This window comes from Drosophila subpulchrella, chromosome X (assembly GCF_014743375.2).
Source record: "Drosophila subpulchrella strain 33 F10 #4 breed RU33 chromosome X, RU_Dsub_v1.1 Primary Assembly, whole genome shotgun sequence".
NCBI classification, from domain to species: Eukaryota; Metazoa; Arthropoda; class Insecta; order Diptera; family Drosophilidae; genus Drosophila; species Drosophila subpulchrella.
The window spans coordinates 23,440,702-23,458,508 of record NC_050613.1 but is presented as its reverse complement, the minus strand read 5'-3'; the positions used below and the strand labels follow the sequence as shown (position 1 = coordinate 23,458,508).

The 17,807-nt window shown below is 41.3% G+C and overlaps 5 protein-coding genes across 7 annotated transcripts; 1 reads left to right on the top strand and 4 right to left on the bottom strand.

Annotated features, from left to right (window-relative positions):
- Positions 1 to 259: 259 nt before the first annotated feature.
- On the bottom strand, positions 260 to 6,245 carry LOC119557556. The gene is made up of 2 exons (XM_037870340.1): positions 6,214 to 6,245; positions 260 to 648 (listed from the first exon to the last, which is right to left on the bottom strand). Exon 2 carries the CDS (start codon positions 625 to 627, stop codon positions 340 to 342), a length of 288 nt encoding a protein of 95 aa, XP_037726268.1. The 5' UTR covers positions 628 to 648; positions 6,214 to 6,245; the 3' UTR covers positions 260 to 339.
- LOC119557554 (DNA repair endonuclease XPF) lies at positions 4,846 to 10,242 on the bottom strand. Of its 3 annotated transcripts, none has more exons than XM_037870338.1 (7): positions 9,960 to 10,192; positions 9,740 to 9,901; positions 8,923 to 9,519; positions 8,712 to 8,866; positions 7,827 to 8,650; positions 6,735 to 7,762; positions 4,846 to 6,669 (listed from the first exon to the last, which is right to left on the bottom strand). In XM_037870338.1, the coding sequence occupies exons 1-6, from the start codon at positions 10,190 to 10,192 to the stop codon at positions 6,821 to 6,823; spliced, it is 2,913 nt and encodes a 970-aa protein (XP_037726266.1). In that variant the 3' UTR covers positions 4,846 to 6,669; positions 6,735 to 6,820. The 3 variants fall into 3 exon arrangements, with proteins under 3 accessions (XP_037726266.1, XP_037726267.1, XP_037726265.1); XM_037870339.1 differs by having other exon boundaries at positions 6,739 to 7,762; XM_037870337.1 differs by having other exon boundaries at positions 4,848 to 6,669; positions 6,752 to 7,762; positions 9,960 to 10,242.
- A 401-nt stretch (positions 10,243 to 10,643) lies between these two features.
- On the top strand, positions 10,644 to 13,285 carry LOC119557250 (bifunctional lysine-specific demethylase and histidyl-hydroxylase NO66). Its single transcript, XM_037869935.1, has 2 exons — positions 10,644 to 10,682; positions 10,744 to 13,285. Exon 2 carries the CDS (start codon positions 10,808 to 10,810, stop codon positions 12,944 to 12,946), a length of 2,139 nt encoding a protein of 712 aa, XP_037725863.1. The 5' UTR covers positions 10,644 to 10,682; positions 10,744 to 10,807; the 3' UTR covers positions 12,947 to 13,285.
- Positions 13,272 to 14,180, bottom strand: LOC119557253 (39S ribosomal protein L33, mitochondrial). Its single transcript, XM_037869937.1, has 3 exons — positions 14,030 to 14,180; positions 13,870 to 13,973; positions 13,272 to 13,401 (listed from the first exon to the last, which is right to left on the bottom strand). The coding sequence occupies exons 1-3, from the start codon at positions 14,068 to 14,070 to the stop codon at positions 13,352 to 13,354; spliced, it is 195 nt and encodes a 64-aa protein (XP_037725865.1). The 5' UTR covers positions 14,071 to 14,180; the 3' UTR covers positions 13,272 to 13,351.
- Positions 14,181 to 14,277: 97 nt separating this feature from the next.
- On the bottom strand, positions 14,278 to 15,086 carry LOC119557251 (protamine-like protein 99C). The gene is made up of 3 exons (XM_037869936.1): positions 14,887 to 15,086; positions 14,476 to 14,813; positions 14,278 to 14,418 (listed from the first exon to the last, which is right to left on the bottom strand). The coding sequence occupies exons 1-3, from the start codon at positions 15,040 to 15,042 to the stop codon at positions 14,400 to 14,402; spliced, it is 513 nt and encodes a 170-aa protein (XP_037725864.1). The 5' UTR covers positions 15,043 to 15,086; the 3' UTR covers positions 14,278 to 14,399.
- Positions 15,087 to 17,807: the final 2,721 nt, after the last annotated feature.

Sequence of the window (17,807 nt, the reverse complement as noted above, 5' to 3'; positions counted from 1 at the left end):
CCCCGGTGGCCAACAGACAGGCGGCAAGTCGGACAATTGTCGTCCTGGCGAAGGACATCGGGTGAAATCTGGTGACACGGGGCAAATAAAGGCCAGATGCTGGGGAATTCACCTATTCACCTTGCTTTTGATTGGCATTTCGGCCGAAAAAAAAAATTAAAGCCCTGGGCTAGCAATAATTGGCCTTTTTCCTTAAGTTGATATAGAGAAGCTCCCCTTTATGGTGTCACTTTGGATGCGTTGCAGTACATTATTAAAGAATGTTTTGAAATATATATTTATATTATTTTTCTTTATAGCTCCCGAGATTTTAAAGGATAGTTTATGAAGGATGACCTGCTAAGCACTCCTTAGCATTGGTTTGGCCGAGTGGCGTGTCCTTTTCTTGCCCGCAGCCGGTTGCTCTTCATCCCAGTAGCCGCAGATCAGCGTGAACATGCCATCCTTCATGGTGAGGAATCCGTGCATCCAGCCGGCAGTCAGCGTGTTGTCCACCGCCAATCGCACCTCTTCAGGGCTCTTGGCCTCCATTTCGGCCACATAGGCGGCCACCTCCTCGAGGAGCAGGGGTCGATGGAACACGTTGAAGGCCTCCAAAATTTGATCGGCGTACTGGTAACGCGACATAACCACAGTCAATTTTGGAGGCTACAAAAAAATTATGACCAGTGAAAACGAATTTTGAGTGAGTAATGATCAAAAGGTCACTGGCTTTTTTATAAATTTATAAGGGAATGCGAATTTGAGGTGTCTAAAAGTATGCAACAAAATATTTTAAGCTTAAAAGTTGAATGAATTGGTTCCATTATTCACTGCATACTCTTAGACACCCAAAATTATTTTTTAAAGTGATTTCAAAGCTCCAAGATTTTTATTTACTTTTATATGTAATTTTAAGTGTGTAAAAAAGGCAACAAAATATTTTAAACTTATAAGCTCAATGAATTTGCTTCTTCATTCACTGCATACTTTCAGACACCTAAAAATTACCCTTTAAGGTGATTTACAACCCCCTCACTTATTATATTAATATACTAACTATCCTAACCTGTGTTTTCCTACATAAGTAACAACAAAACTGAGTTCCCAACTGAACTACCAGTTTCCCCTTATCCAAACAAATAGTTACTTTCCGGAAAGTAAACCTTCGATCGGGGGTTATACACAGCCCATTAGAAACGACTTTAAGAACCGCCCTTTTCCTCCTTAAGCAAGTTTTAGAGCTCTTGGTTCAGGGCTTTCGTTTATTTTGGCTCTTCTACGGCTCTGTGTTTTCCATTTGGCAGCCCCCCTTTTGGGCGGTAATTTTCCCAAAGACCCCACACCTCCCCAAAAAAAGATGGAGACGGGCGATTATATCGTTTACATTTACATTTACACCAAATGCAGGAAAATTGGAACGCCAGCCATTCCCATTTTCCCCGCTCTTTTGGCCCATTTAGTTGTTGGTCGTTTAGCATTCGCATTCAGTTCTAGATTTGTCATTTATGATAAGCAGTCTTGCCTTGGAAAAGGCACGGTCGAGCTCCTGTTTTCCGCCCTCTTGAGCCAGGAACTACTGTACCATCCAGATATATAAACATATATGTAAATTCAGAAGGAGAATATGGTCAGTTGAACTGCATTTGCCCTGGAAGCAAATTTAAGTTCAAGACATGTGGATAATCTGTAAAATCTGAAAAAGGGATGCATATCATTTGGAAAACTAATTGAAAAGAGATAGAAGTAAAATACCTTACATTTTTTTTGTAAGATAAATCTTAAAAACCAAATGTTAAATAAACTTTAATATTATAATTAAAGGAGAGGTATTGATATTTATTTTAAATCCTTTTTATACCCTTGCAGAGGGTATATTGATTTCAGTCAGAAGTTTGCAACGCAGTGAAGGAGACGTTTCCGACCCCATAAAGTATATATATTCTTGATCAGCATGACTAGACGAGTCGATCTAGCCATGTCCGTCTGTCCGTCTGTCCGTCTGTCCGTCTGTCCGTCTGTCCGTCTGTCCGTCTGTCCGTCTGTCCGTCCGTTTCTACGCAAACTAGTCTCTCAGTTTTAAAGCTATCGGGCTGAAACTTTCCCAAAAGTCTTATATCTTTTGCAGGTAGTATATAAGTCGGAACCAGCCGGATCGGACAACTATATCTTATAGCTCCCATAGGAATAATCGGACAAATAAATGAAAAAAAATTATATCTTTGGTGTTTTTTAGCATATAAACTCCTAAGCTTGGAAATAACAATTTTTAAATAATTTTGAATTTTGAATTAAATTTTATCGAAATCGGACGACTATATCATATAGCTGCCATAGGAACGATCGGAAAATTTGTGGAAAAATAATATGAAAAAAATTTTAGCTTCGGTGTTTTTCAACATATAACCTCCAACGCTTGGAAATAACATTTTTTAATTAGTTCTGAGTTTCGAATTTAATTTTATCAAAATCGGACGACTATATCATATAGCTGCCATAGGAACGATCGGAAAATTGGTAGGAAAATAATATGAAACAAATTATAGCTTCGGTGTTTTTTGACATATTATCTTATACTATTGGGAATATCATTTTTTGTGTTTTTAAATTTAATAATTATAGCTGCAAGGGTATATAAGCTTCGGCTTGCCGAAGCTAACTTCCTTTCTTGTTTTTTACTATTTTCCAGTATTTTTATTTTATTTATTAAATAAAACTCTTGTAAAACAAACTTTAAACCTTGGAAAATTAAACAAAAAATTGTTAATATAAATATAAGCACAAACCAAAAATATTTTTATATTTTAAAACAGGGTTTTCTATGTTTAATATACAATAGGTATTAATATATTGTTACTTATTTAAAATTTTTTTTATGTTAAATTAAATTTCTTGCAGTGTATTTGCATGCACGAGCTCAAAGGTATTTGTGCACAGGCTGTCAGAATTTCTTAAATGCATTTTCCTCGCTCTCAGCCAAGAAAGGCATTACTTTTGCCAGCGCGCCATGAAATGTGTCAAATTGGCCAACAATTTCCCTCCTCGTGCTGCCCTAATGAAATTAGGCCAAAATCGATGGAAAACGCCCCGGAAATAATGCCTCTTTTGGCTTTGACTTTGACTAATGAAAGTGGGAAATGCTAGATGCCAAAGGAACTAATTGCTTCAGGACATCATTTGGTTGCTTACGATGTTTATTTATGAATGGGGTTTTATGCCTTAGTTTAGATTAAATGTAAATCTAACTTTAAGGACCGCAAGCATTTCAAATCGAATATATTTCCCGGCTTTCTAACTTTAAAGTCCCCTTGTAACAAGTGAAATGCCAGTTTCAGGCACTTTCTCCCACCATAACTACCAATATTTAATGATGCCTGCGGTTAACGATGCGGCTTTTAATTTGCCAATCCATAGTGGTCTTTGTATTGAATCGGAGCGGGGGATTTCGAATGAAGTATGCAAAAAGTGTGCAATTAATTCCGATCAATTATCGAATTAGTAGAGACAACTTTGTTCAATTAAATTCAAGGAATTTCAGCTAATTTCATTTTGCACTCCACTGAATTTGTTTGTCTGGCTTCACTTGTCCACTTTAAGTATTGTTTAAGCACACTTAATACGAGATTTGCTGATTAATGAGTAGAATGTTTGGTAAAAGGAAGGTTTTGATTAAAATAAATAAATTAACCAAAAACTTGTTTAATAATTTCTTCTTCATATTTATATTTTCCCATAAATATTATTTTTAATCTGTTCTGCTCAAAAATAAATTTTTAAATATATTTCAAAAGCAATACTGCTACGGGACCCATAAAAAAATTCAATTTACCGAATTCCCATGTATGACAAGCACTTACACCTCCCGAAAATCCGCAGAATTAAGCCCCTCGGCGTTTTGTTATTTTCCAAAGCCCCTCGAAAATCCCTCAACAACAACAAGCAGGCACAAAAAATGAAAGAAAAATGCACCAAATCAAAGATCCATTTGGTTTTTGGTGAGTGAAAATTAACGTTGTCATTGTGGGTGGGAAAAAAATGAGGGGGTAGGGGGCGTGGGGTCAAGTATTTTGAGTTTTTCGGTTCAGGTTTCCCCATTGTCCATTGATTGAATCGTTTGTTGCGGCCAAACTGGGAAAGTCGGAAAGGGAAATGGCGAATGGCAAATGGAAAACTGGGGAAATGCGGAAAATGAAGGGGAGGCCAAAGGCGAGGGGCGTGGCGCGGTGGGCGGTGGGCGGGGGCGAAACCGACACCCCGGGGCAAACAAAAATCAGTGGCAGGACAAGAGTGCTGTAATGGAGTTTTAATTGTGCCCCATCCGGCCGCCTCTTATTCGAGCCCTCACTCCATGTGTTTTCCCGGCACCACCCCCTCCGCTTTTCGGCCCGCTGGCATTTTCCGATTTTCCCGAACACAAAGCGCAGCCAATTGGCAAATATGCTTTGACACACACCGGAGCGGATCGTTTCAGATCGAAAGGCCACAAAGCCAGTCCAAAAGTCCAGGGACCGGCCGCCAACGGCAGCCAAATTTGGATTTGGAATCACTTGCGCTGAAAGGTACACAGATCAAAAATATCAGAATATTCATTTGAAGTTCGCAGATCATGGTTAAAAAATAATAAAAGGATATATCAATTCAATGATAGTTTTTTAATGGGTAAATAATTTATACAACCATGTATTATTGGCCATTTCCAACGTTTAATAAGATTTATAAATAGTTTTTTGATTTTACAATAAAAAAATTGGATATCATAAGAAATAAATTGAATTTACCAAAACAAAATCGTTGATATCTCTTTCCTAGTCCTAAAAAGTATTATCATCATAATAATGAAACAATGCCATCAATAGTGCCATCATCATCATTATTAAACTCCTATACATATATCAACTCAATTGTTAATTGTTGATTGGTGAAAATTGATAAAACAATGTATTTTTTACAATCCTGATATATCATTAAAACAATAAATAGTGCTTATATACATATTATAAGATATTAGATGAGTAAATTGATCATCCCGAAATTAAATATTTAATCAGGCTTCATTAAATAGAATTTTTATATTAAAATTTTGAGTATAATAACAATATATTAATATTTCAAAATGTTCTTATCTAAAATTGAGTTATCAAAACAACTTAAGCTATTTTTTCAGTGTAGGCAGCATTCGCTCACACACATTTACTTGATGTGTGTGTGTGTGTGTGGGGGAGGGGGGGGGATAGAGATACCCGCCCCATTCCGGAGGAGGTGGCGACCGGACCCAGAGATAATGCCAACAATCAGAAACACGCTCTAAGCGCGCTTTGCCCAATGAGCCGCAACAAAAAGCGAGAGCCAAAGCAAACATGAAAAGGAAATCAGGCGGATGGGAATCACATTGCAGTACGAATGCCCTACAGCCATATTGATACCCTGCAAATTATTTATAATTATGTATAAGAATGTGCTACCAAAAACCCCCATTTAGGAGAAGTTTTCTAAAAAATACTCTTATAAAACTTTAAATATGAAATATTTATATAAATATTATAGAATCCTAATCTGTATATTTTTTTCCTCTTAGTTACTATGAAATATTTTCATAAATTTTATAAAAAAGTCTAGTTTGCATTAGTTTACTGTTTTTTTCAACCAGTTTGCTTCTGCAATATATTCTAATAGTAAAATGTTGTGCTTGTAAAGTGCTTCTACATATATGGAGAAGTATTGCTATTCAAAGCTCTCTTCACTTGATGAGCAATCCATATTTGGACCCCATGCAGGGCTCTACTCCCCCAAAACCCTCTACAAAATCGCCCCATTCCACTTCATTTCAATCTAAATGCCAATTACCTCGCTTATCGTCATTTCAGTTTGCAACCAATTGCGGTTTTTGAAATTATGCACTGAATCTGAGAAGGATTTGGATGTGCAATGGGCGTAACGCTTACAGTTCGCTCCCTTAGCTTTGGATGGTTCAAAAGGTATTGCTTAAGTTGAGTAAAACATAGTGACCATAAAAAAAATACAATTTGCAATATTGAACAAAAGTTAAAATATACTTTAAGCAACGTTATGATCTTATCAGGAAATATATACCATCTTGTAATTAATTTAAGGCAACTTTTTAGTACCTGATTTTATATTCTTTCAATTACATTGTCCATTCATTTTCAAAAGAATCCTTTTTCATAAAAATAAAATATTTTTCCTTACTGAAAACGTTTATAGATTACATCTTACACTGAGGCTCCCTGCAGGTGCATTGCGGATGAAAAATTCCGTTTATAGCTGCTTGTATCACATGGCCTGGCTGTTAATGTTGCAGGTGTCCTGCTGAAGGGACATCCTGTGGGATGGGCCAGCAGATGCACAGACGGCCAGTGCGGGGGCAATTAAAAATTTATTGAAAATTGATTTTTAAGCGCTCATCCCCGATGGCGCCGAGTTGTCGCATCCCCAGCGGTCAGTGCCTGCCCGCTTGTCAACGTTGTCTGACGGCCAGACAGCCAACTCATCCTCATCTGCATTCGCATCCGCATCCCATTCCCCAGTCGACTTAATTGCATCGTTTAAAAAATTTCCATAATTTCCCGCTGTCTGTTTGCTCGGCACTTCAGCGCAGGGAGCACTGGTTTGCTGTCCGGCTACCGATTCTTCTGCTGCAGTTTGCGCTCCTCCAACTTCTGCTCTTTGGATCTATTAATACACAAATTTGTAATTAATTAATGCATAATGTATAAAGTTAAAGTAGGTTTATGTACCTACAAGAGGCACGTACATAATGTGGGTGGTTTAAATCGTGCACCTGCAGCTCATTGGTATTCCCCCCTGTCCCTTCTTCAGGACTCTAGCGACGACCCCGCCTCGACTCGGCTGCCGCCTTCCTGAAGCGATTGTGCGATCCGGCGCCAAATTGCTTGCCAGCTGCCAGCAGCGCCGTCGAGCCGGCCACCTCGTCCTTCTCCGGCAAGTGGGCCACATGCAGGATGTCGTACAGCAGCCTGGCACTCTCCTGCGACTGCACCAGCTCCTCCAGCTCCTTCTGGCTGCGCAGCAACAATTGCCGCAGGCTGCCACCCTTCCGGAGCAGGCCGTGTATGTTCCGCGTGTGAACGCCGGGCAGGCGTAGCAGGAAATCGTAGATGGAGCTGTTGAAATGCAATTGCTCGCCAGCCGTTGGCTCGTCACTGCCGAGGGCCACCGCCTTCTGGGGATCCGGTTCGGGTTTGCCCAGCTTCAGTTCCTCGAAAAGCTGGGCCGTTGCATACGGACTGGGTGACCAAATGAGTCGGAGTTTTGGAAAATGCAACGTAAGCAGTTGAAGTTTCTGCACAATATCCGCATTGGCCATGCTTGTCTGCTGCGATAGCATAAACTTCCCCTGCAGATGAAAGGGTTTATTCTGATCGAATTCGATCAGCAGAATGGGCTTTGCATAGTGCCGCTGCATCTGCACGCATTGGTTGTACAATCTTCCGGAATTCAGGGAACCAATTAAATCGGAGATGGACTTCCTCTCCACACAAATATCCGGCGTGAGTATATAGTCGCCAATTGTAATGGTCAAGGGCAGGACCTCCAATCCACGCTTGTGAATCAGGCAGGGCAAATCCGACCGAAACTCACGCATATCCACAATTACCTTGGGCGTCTCCTTGGAGGCCTGCGGAACTTGCCCGCCTGCCTGACGACTCTTGGCATTCTCACCCGTCAATTCATCATCGTAACTCTTAAACAGCAAGAAGGCTTCATCGGTTTTGCCATCCTGGTACTCGGGTATCACCATTTTCTATGGAAAAAAAATAGCAATTATGTTTTATACAGCAAAGGAAGTTAAATTCTGCACCACTCACACTTTTAGTGTCGATAATCAACTCAAAGGCTGCCTTCTCGCGACGCAAACTTGTCAGGTAAGCCTGCTCCTCCACGGTGCGTGCATGGATCAGGAAATAAACCCTGATGCGATCTGCTGGCGGCAAGCGGCGCCTGGCTTCAAAAACCTCCAACTGTCGAATGGCCGTGACATTCGTATTGTACATAACCACATAGTGCGGCTGCAGTTGCTCCAACATGCTCTCCAGTGCCATGGAACCCTCCCGCTCTGTTTTGAAGGTCTGCAAGCATATATATGGCTGGTGAGGCACAGCTGCCAGTGCCGCTGTGACATCAAATTGCTCCAGTTCCGGTATGGTTTCGAAAATGGACACATCCGGATCGGGTTTAATGTCCATCAATAGCTCCTGCTCCACCGGCTGCGTCATGGTGAGCATGTAGCTCTCCTCGAAGTGCTGGCCCTCCGTCTCCGATTCGCTTAAAAGCTGAGCCAGTTCATCCATACCAGCCGGGGGTGGTTGGGAGCTAGAAAGCTCCTCCTTAAGAGGCTCCATTTTTGAGGTAGCCTCGCCCTTTGTTGGAGCTCCCTTTGCTTGGCTCTCCTTGGCGTACTTATCGCTCAGTTTGCCCACTGGCACCTCATGATGCAGTGCCTGCTGCAGCAGAAAACGTGGCCCACCTTGCGTGAGATACTGCTTCAACTGATGGCAAGTGCGAGCATCCTGGCACAGGATCAACACTTTTGGTTGCTCCGATCGCCGACAACGTCGCATATCACCGGGTATATCCTGGGTGAGCAGATCCGTGAGAGCCTGCCATTTGGGACAGGGTTCGGGCTCGAATTCTGTATCATAAATGTGGTTATTCAGAGTGATAAGGTTTTAAAAACATAGGGATTTGCCTACCCTGCTGGCCATTGAAAACGCGCTGCCTGGAGAGCTTGAAAATCTGCTCGGCGGCATCCAGTAAAGTCCATCCGGAGTTACTCAGGGCATACTCCGTGCTCCGATAGCGTTTCATCAAGGCGTAGGCACTCACGGAATCGTGGTACATGGTGGAACTATAAGAACACATTAAGTAAAGAACAAGAAATCAAGTAGATGCCCTTATACTAACATCATTAGACTACGCAAAATCTTGAGGTCCGCCACTATTAACTTGGTCTGTGAATTGAGCTGATGCCAAATGCAGTCCAGCTGCGCCTGCAGGATCTTGTGGAACTTTTTGGTCACACAGTTCTCCACGGTGACAGCCTCCATGTCAACGGTTCGATTGATCCGCTTGATCTCGCGCACCAGAAAGTTCATAATGTCCAGGATGTGCGTTTGTATGGAGGTCATGCTCTGGCTGAGCGGAACATGCAGCTCGATCGTTTGTGTCTGCCACGGCTGCAAGGCGCCACGAACGGTGGCGTGGAAACGTGGCCAAATGTACAAGTGCTTGACGAACAGATTGCGCATGGTGCGCTCCACATGCGAGTAGCCAATGGTGAAGGCCTCCGGACTACTGGAGAAGGCCTTTATGAAGCCGGTTTTGTTCTTCTGGCGATACAAACGCAGGGCGAATGCCTCCTGGCAGCTTTCGATAATGGTGTGCGCCCGCAGGACTATGATTCCACTGATCAGCTCGATGGGAATGCGCTGCTTGAGCAGGTCCACCACCAGGATGCGGGTGCTGATGAACTGCAGGCCACCTTCCAGATATACGCGCTCTCTGGACAAAAGAAGGGAGATCTTTATAAGTACAAAGTTAAATTGCAGTTCAAACACAATAAACACTAATCAGAGTGAGAGGGAAGCTCATTAGGGTAAAGGTAATGGTACAATATGTATAGTATGGTATATTTTCATTCGGTTTTGGGCAATAATAGATAGATAATAGATACAAATACAGATCCCAAAAACTATATTTGGTAAAAGGATTATGGGTTTACCTTTCGGTGGCCGTGTTTGCCACTTCGTGGACGAATTTTGGTTCCATTTTGGACTTGTAGTACTGCTCCTCCCAGTCGGAACTGTTGATCACAAGCACCAGGTTCCCGGAATCGCTGTAGGCCTTCAGGATGTTGATCAAAACGCGCTCGTAGCTCAGGCCCCTAAGGGAATTAAAAATCAGGATTAATCTGGCATGTAGCTAGAGTTTCGAAGTCTTACTTGGCGCATACGAGAAGACCATCGGCCTGTACCTGATCGAGAAACATTTGTTTCTCGTATTCCAGGAGGACCACATCCTTGCACATCAAATACTCCTCGGCGGTCACGATATTTGCCAGATCCTCGTCCTCCTGAATGGCGGCTGCGGTTTCTAGCAACTTGGCGGTATCCACTTCTTCCGGCAGCTCCTGCTCCTCCGCTTTTTCGGCATTTTCCGCACCCGAATCGGACATTATAAAAAAAAGCCCCAAGGATTAAATTTCGCAACTTGACAAATCTGCCGGTTCGATCAGCTGTTCGTGGTTATCGATAAACGGGGGAGGCAGAGCTGCTAGACCGCCAGAAAATGGTAAGCAATCAACCATGTACAGTGGGTACTACAAATAAGTGAACTTCTTCTTCTAAATTGATTGATAAATTGTCTGCGTAGGGTTATACATTGAAATTGAAATGTTATTTGTCAAATTTTTACTATTCAATTGGGTGAAAACGAAACATATACAGTGAAAATAATGAAGATTAATAAATAATTTGTTTATGAATCTGAAACTTAAGGAGGCCCTTTTAAATATTTGCAATATCAATATCATAAATAAGATAAACATAGCTGATCTTCACTGCACTTACATATTTTATATGGCAGCTCCTTCTGCCTATCGATAACTCGATAAGCCACCGGCGATAATAGCTGTAAAAGTAAGCACGTGCAGAAGACGTTTAAATGTTCGTTTTTGTATCAGAATTATAGTAGAATCATCCTGTAATTCGTTTTGTTCTTAAGTAGGTGCATGAGAGCAATAAATAGCCGTTGTTAAGATCCCAATTTGTTTTGAAAAACACTTCGCAAAATGCCAAAAACAGCGGAAGCACAGGGCAGTCGCAAGAAGCCCAAAAGCCCGAGTAACGGTACAGCTAAAGCCAAGAAAACTGCCAAATCGGATATCAATATGGCCGATGTGGATATGCTCCTCAATCCGAGCTCCAAACTAACCAAGGAACAGAAGGAGAGGCGCAAAATGCTGGAGGACTATGTGACCACCGAATTTGAGCGGGCAGCTGAAAATGGATCTGGGGACTCCAAGGGCGAGTCCAGCCAATCCTCGCCAGAAGAGGCCCGCTCCCTGAAGGGCAAATCGAAGGCAGCCAGGCCCACGGATCGCAAGCGACGCCTGCAAGCTGAGGACTCACCACCAGCGGATACAAATAACAACAAGAAGGAGGCCAAGGTGGCCAAAGAACCTGCCCAAGGAGCCACTTCCAACCGCAACAAACGCCGCAGTCAGGGCTTGGAAAAGACCTCGCCGATTCAGGTCAATGGCGAGGCTCTGGCCTGTCCCTTGGTGAGAAAATCCCTGCCAGCAGCCAAAACGGGCGCCACTGCATCCAACAACAAGTCCCCAGTGCGTGGAGGTCCCGCAAAATCTTGCCCGCTGCCAGAGAAACGCAAATCCTTGCCGTCGGGCATGGCCAAGTCCTGTCCTCTGCCGCCCAAAAAGGGCAACCCAGTCACAAGCCCACAGATTAAGCAGGAATTGCCGGAGGAAGATGACTATGCCGAGGAGGATGAGGAGCAGCTTATTGCCACCGGCAGCAGTCATGACCATCAAGCAGAGCCCCCGGCTTTACCCGCAGAAATCCACAAAGCCGACAGCATCGAAGAGGGTCGTCGCATCCTGCAGTGGATCCTCAATCCCGTCAAAACCGAACACTTTTTCGAGGACTTTTGGGAGAAAAACGCCTGCCTGGTGCAGCGCAAGAATCCCAAGTACTACAGCGATCTTATATCCTTCAAGATGATCGACGAGATGCTGATTCGCCATCGCCTGGACTTCACCATCAACCTGGATGTGACCAGCTACAAGAATGGCAAGCGTGAGACCCTAAATCCCGAGGGCAGGGCCATGCCGCCAGTCGTTTGGGGTCTGTACTCGGAGGGCTGCAGCATTCGCATTCTGAATCCTTCCACCTATTTGCCGGGCTTGCGACAGGTGTGCAGCATACTGCAGGAGTTCTTCCACTGCTTGGTCGGGGCAAATGTGTACCTAACGCCGCCGAATAGCCAAGGCTTTGCACCGCACTACGATGACATCGAGGCCTTTGTGGTCCAAGTAGAGGGACGTAAGCGTTGGCGCTTGTACGAGCCGCCCCTTCAGTCCGATCAGCTGGCCAGGATCTCGTCGGGCAACTATGATCAGGAACAGTTGGGCGAGCCGATACTCGATGAGGTCTTGGAGGCTGGCGATGTGCTATACTTCCCCAGGGGCACCGTCCATCAAGCCGTCACCGAGGAGGAACAGCACTCGCTGCACATCACATTGAGTGTGTATCAGCAGCAGGCCTATGCCAATCTGCTCGAGAAACTAATGCCCATTGTGCTCAAAAAGACCGTGGAGCAGAGTGTGGCCCTGCGTCGCGGCCTGCCGCTGCACACTTTCCATGTTCTGGGCGAGGCACAGAGATCCAATCAAAGCAAATCACGCAATCAGCTGGTGGAGGGCATACAGAAATTGGTGCGCAAACTTGTTCCCTCCGCTGAGGATATTGATAAGGCAACCGATCAGCTGGCCAAGAAGTTCCAGCACGAGGCACTGCCGCCGACCATTTTGCCCGAGGAGAAACTGCGCACCGTTTTTGGCTCGCGCAGCACCACCGATGAGCAGGGAAACTGCATCTGCGACTACGAATTCGACGCCAAGACATCCGTGCGCCTGCTGCGCGCCAATATCCTGCGTCTGGTCACAGAGGACGATGGCAGCGTGAGGATCTATCACCATGTGGACAACGCCCTCGAGTACTGCAAGTACGAGCCCATTTTCATGGAGATCCTGCCGGAGGAAGCGGCTGCCGTTGAGCTTCTCATATCTGCCTATCCATTCTACCTCACTGTCGGCCAGTTGCCACTGGAGACTGCGGCTCGGAAAGTGGAGGTCGTCACTGCGCTGTGGGAACGCGGTCTCCTGATGACGGAGAAACCTTTTAGTCTGTAGAAAATCAAGGGGATATCCCTAGAGATCGTTAGGAATTTAGGGTATTACGAAATTGCAAAAGATCTTTAAGATTTTAAATCACTTTTGCGAGAACAGTCTGCAATAGGTAATGCACAACAAGCAAAAGATCAGCAAATCAGTAGGAATCTTTAAAAAAAATCATAAAATCAATACAAAATCTGGGATATGCTTTAGAAATCCAGAAGTCAATCTTAAGAAACCAAAAACGGTACCAAGCTGATATCATCTATAAGACCAGTTCTAATAATCTTTGTAATCCTCAAGTTTTGCTGGAAACCCAATCACATTTGTAATATATAATATATCGTTTTGTTTAAATGGTTGTTTTGTATTTTATTTGCACTAACTAACAATGGGAAAAGCGGAACATTCAAAGGAATTTCCTTATGCGCTGCGGATTTTCTTGCGTTCGCGATAGAGACTCTCCTGTTGAACTGGAAAAAAAAGAACATTTTATAAATTATTAAAATGTATATACATGTACATTGTATATATAATCTAAGTAATAGCACCCCTATATCTTAACTTGTTTAGATTTGGAATTAAAGGGTGAAGTTTATTTTCCAAGCAAATTCTAGAAAACTTTGTATTGAAGGTATAGATTAACTGAGATATTTGAGGACATAACCTTAGATCCCAAATTACTTTAAGATCATATTTACCAATTTGTCTCTCAGGGAATACTGGCAGAAGCTAAGGTAAGGAAACTCTTACAGAACGTTTTAAGGATTATAATAATATCTGGTACGTTATAAGCTAATATATGACATTATTTTAAAAGATATGTAATATCCTTTCCAAATTATCCCACTTTAATAGGGTACAATAAAAGCTGTCATAAATGTGAGATAGCTTTTTCTAGTGCTATAATTTTGACGGTAGTTCTCGCAGGCAGTACTCACTGTACGGATCGAAGCGGATTATCTCCAATTTGTCGGCCAAACGATCGCGAAAGGCATTATATTGGTGTCCGCTGACCACACTTTCCAGCACAACCATTATTCGCCTGAAAAGTCCTTTATTATTAACAATAAATCCACTTTGGAGAGCATTATGACTTACTTGCTCTTCACTTTCTTGAATAAAACGTTCGTGAGACGCATTTTGTTTCAGTAAAATGGGGAAAATTCTATAAATTGCTGGAAAAACGCCGCAAAGTTGTTGTGCAAGCAAAACGATAAGTTCGGAAAACAGCTGACTGTGTCTATCGATAGACAGGTGACCACCTCGCCAGCAGAGTTACCAGATTGTTTGAATTGAAGCTTAAAACGCGGCCAGTTTAAATTCGGTGAGATTTGAATTGAGCTTTGATTTGACTAAACCTCGATCGAAAAGCCGCAAAAAATAAGTGTATTTTTGACCAAAAAGATTTACAAGACATTGTTCGCTTCAAATTTACACATATTAATACGTCTAAAATTGAATAGTGTTCCTATCCAGTCCTCACACCCCTGAAAAAATGGTAGATATTATTGTTTGAGTAAAGCTTTACATTTAGACAACTTTACCAAAGCGGCCTCTCAAATTGTTGGCGCTGGTTTCCATGCAGACGGCACCAAAGACGAGTTCCCTTGTTTAGTAGATCATTCGCCTTCAAATTGTTGTTCTTCCTCTGAAACTTGCGCATGAAATGAATATAGGCTACGGCGGAGCCCAGACGATGTGGGTCGAGGATCTTCAGCACAGGGCTGGGCCTCTTCTTGATGGACTTGGATGGCTTCCTTTTCTTCTTGATCCTGGACTCCCTTTCACGGGCACTGGGAGAGCGAACCGGACTGCATTTCTCCCGCTCAGATTTACCGGGGTTTTCCCCAAGGGACTGACTCTCAAGCTCCTGAGGTGCACTCTTTATAACGGTCACAGGTTCGTTTGTTAGCAATTGGTATATATTATTAAAAATTAAGATATTTCCTACTTACCGAATTTTTAAAGAGGGTCATATAGTTCCATTCTCTTGCTTCGAAACGTATCCCGTTCTGTGGGGAAATTCCGTAGAATCGCTTGTTGTTTTCGGTCGATAAGTTCAGGGAGCCAGTTGTTTTACGAAGTGTATTTCCACCTTTTTTTCCGTCCATAGTTTTAATGTGTGTAACAATACAATTTACGACAATTTACAAATACGACACTGTCTACGCTTGAATACTAATGAGAATACTGATTCTGATTGAGAAGCTGTTCTCCCAGCTATCTAGGATATTTTTTTAAATCTTAAAAAAGGCTACTGTGAAATTGTTTACTATTCGTAGTAGTAGTAGTTCGTAGCTTCCCAGTCGTAAGTTGGGTAACGTGTTTTAAAAAAACATAGTTCTGGGTCGTATCTTTTTTACGCAAAACAGCACGTATGCAAATTTACCTAGCAAATGTGCGTGCTGGGATCAGTCTTTTGGGTGCCATCTGGGTGTATTTCAATATAGTGCATCCAGGTGTATTTTAGTTGGAATGTAAAAAAACCAAACTCAAACCCGAAGGTTGCCGATGCCCATTTTTTTACAATCGTCTTTTTTCGGTACTGTTCTCTCGGTACTTGTCTCTTGCATTTCTCGTCAGTTGCATTTTTAGTTCTGAAAAGTGAAGTTCGTGCCATGTGTTTTGAAAAAGTTTGTTACTTTCTGCCACCAATTTTACATCAATATTTTGCAAAGGTAAGCAAAGTGAAGATAATTTAGTTCAATATGAACACAACACAGTTCAATATGAATATAACAGAGTACATGTACAGTGGTCGGCATAAGTATTTTGACAAAATAAAAGTTAAGTATACTCATAACTTGAATTTACTTCTTGTAAACTATAGGCATCAATGGAAAGGTAATTTCAATGCCGTTTGAATGATACAATACATTTCTTTACCCATTCAGTACTTATTGAAAAGGACGAATTTGTGTAAATCAACTTTGAAATTTAAAAAAAAAACTTTTTTCCTCGTCTTGAAAACTTAAATTTTTTGATGCAAAAAGTTTCTTCAAACAAAAACAATAGTAACTGCAAAAAGAATTTTTCAAATATCATTTTGCTTATATTTTTTATGAATTTTTGAAAATGCTTAAAAACAGGCATTTGAGCCATATTTTTGTCTTTTTCATACAAATTTTTTCCGACATTGTCACCTTCAAAAAATCATAAAAAATATAAGCAAAATGATATTTGAAAAATTCTTTTTGCAGTTACTATTATTTTTGTTTGAAGAAACTTTTTGCATCAAAAAATTTAAGTTTTCAAGACGAGGAAAAAAGTTTTTTTTTTAAATTTCAAAGTTGATTTACACAAATTCGTCCTTTTCAATAAGTACTGAATGGGTAAAGAAATGTATTGTATCATTCAAACGGCATTGAAATTACCTTTCCATTGATGCCTATAGTTTACAAGAAGTAAATTCAAGTTATGAGTATACTTAACTTTTATTTTGTCAAAATACTTATGCCGACCACTGTACATTGAACATTCAAACTAAAAACAAATTAAATTAATAAAACAATAATTATTTGAATGTAAATCGTACATACAACAGTGTTAATGTGCCGAAATAAATATATTGTATATTTGTAATATATATACACTTGTTTCAAAATATATAATATTCAATTTACTTTATATCTTTCAGAATCGCAAGAAATGAATGGGCACACCAAGGACTGAACTGCGTAAATGATAAAAGTACATCAACAAGAAGGAAGCAGCAAAGCCCCGTACAGAAGGGGAGTGACTCCGATCAAAAATTAGTTGAGTTCTTGAATACTGAAATAAAAAATAAATATTAAATTGAAATCCAGCTTTATGTACTCCTGGGGAAAACTTCCAGATATTTGATTTTTGAATGCTTCTAGGTGCATTCCTGGGTACATGTTACAGGTGCATTAAAAAAGAGTACACCCAGAAGGTGTTTAGTATGTTGCTTCCAGGTGCATTAAAAAAGAGTGCACCCAGAATGTGTTTAGTTTGTTACTTCCAGGTGCATTCCAGGTATAAGCTTCCAGAAGCATGCAACGGGTGCATTCTTTTTTGTCCCGCACCCGTGTAAAAAGAATGGACAGACTCATCACTTCCGGAACACCTTTTTGATGCCATTTCATAATGAAAGAACGCATGCTGGAATGCTGTCATTTACGACTGGGTTAATTTCCAATCCATTCACAATCAAACCTGGCAATTTTTAATTCGTGCCATTTTTCGAAAAAAAAAAAGATGATGTAACCCCTTACAAAAAATGAGAAAATTGTCCAAAAAAAAAATTTTCCTAAAAGTGATTGGAGTCGTTAGCATATTTAGCAAGCTGTTCAAAACAGTCGGTCTTTTAGATATACGCCTTGATTTGGCTAAACTGCGATCGAAAAACCACTGAAAAATATAATTTTTGACTAATATTTCTATTCCCTTTATTCCGCCCAAAAAAGTCAGTCCCTTTGGCCGGCAAAAGGCCAAAAATGTTTAGAATGAAGAATGTCATATCTCGTTGAGCTTGTTGTTTAATTTCCAACCCATTGACATTAAAACCTGAAAATGTTTAATTTTTGCCAATTTTAGCAAGAAAAAAATAAAAATTTCCATTACAAAGCTTAACTGGAGAAAATATGTATGTTCCAAAAATAAAGATAAATCTCCTATGAACTCCCAGATTAAAAGCATTTGAGTCCCTTTAGACTCTTTTATCCCGGGAATAAAGCTGTAAGCTTTTTGGTTCGTAAGAGAAACGAGTCCTGAAAACACTCTCTTATCCTGGGGTTGGGTCCCTGCTACTTCTACAGTAGAGTTTCAAGCTCGGGATTTTCTACAGCGAAAATCTTTAAATTCGCTTTGAAATTGCTAAACATTAATGCACACATTCTTTTATAAAATGAAATGC

Coding starts and splice junctions, on each gene's coding strand:
- LOC119557556 (XM_037870340.1), bottom strand. CDS start 627: ATGTCGCGTTACCAGTACGCCGATCAAATTTTGGAGGCCTTCAACGTG.
- LOC119557251 (XM_037869936.1), bottom strand. CDS start 15,042: ATGGACGGAAAAAAAGGTGGAAATACACTTCGTAAAACAACTGGCTCC. Junction 14,814..14,886: donor TGACCCTCTTTAAAAATTCG/GTAAGTAGGAAA, acceptor ACCGTTATAAAG/AGTGCACCTCAGGAGCTTGA.
- LOC119557253 (XM_037869937.1), bottom strand. CDS start 14,070: ATGCGTCTCACGAACGTTTTATTCAAGAAAGTGAAGAGCAA. Junction 13,974..14,029: donor TTCAAGAAAGTGAAGAGCAA/GTAAGTCATAAT, acceptor AGGACTTTTCAG/GCGAATAATGGTTGTGCTGG. Junction 13,402..13,869: donor AATCCGCTTCGATCCGTACA/GTGAGTACTGCC, acceptor TTTTTTTTCCAG/TTCAACAGGAGAGTCTCTAT.
- LOC119557554 (XM_037870337.1), bottom strand. CDS start 10,192: ATGTCCGATTCGGGTGCGGAAAATGCCGAAAAAGCGGAGGAGCAGGAG. Junction 8,867..8,922: donor ATTTTGCGTAGTCTAATGAT/GTTAGTATAAGG, acceptor GTGTTCTTATAG/TTCCACCATGTACCACGATT. Junction 8,651..8,711: donor CGTTTTCAATGGCCAGCAGG/GTAGGCAAATCC, acceptor TTTATGATACAG/AATTCGAGCCCGAACCCTGT.
- LOC119557250 (XM_037869935.1), top strand. CDS start 10,808: ATGCCAAAAACAGCGGAAGCACAGGGCAGTCGCAAGAAGCCCAAAAGC.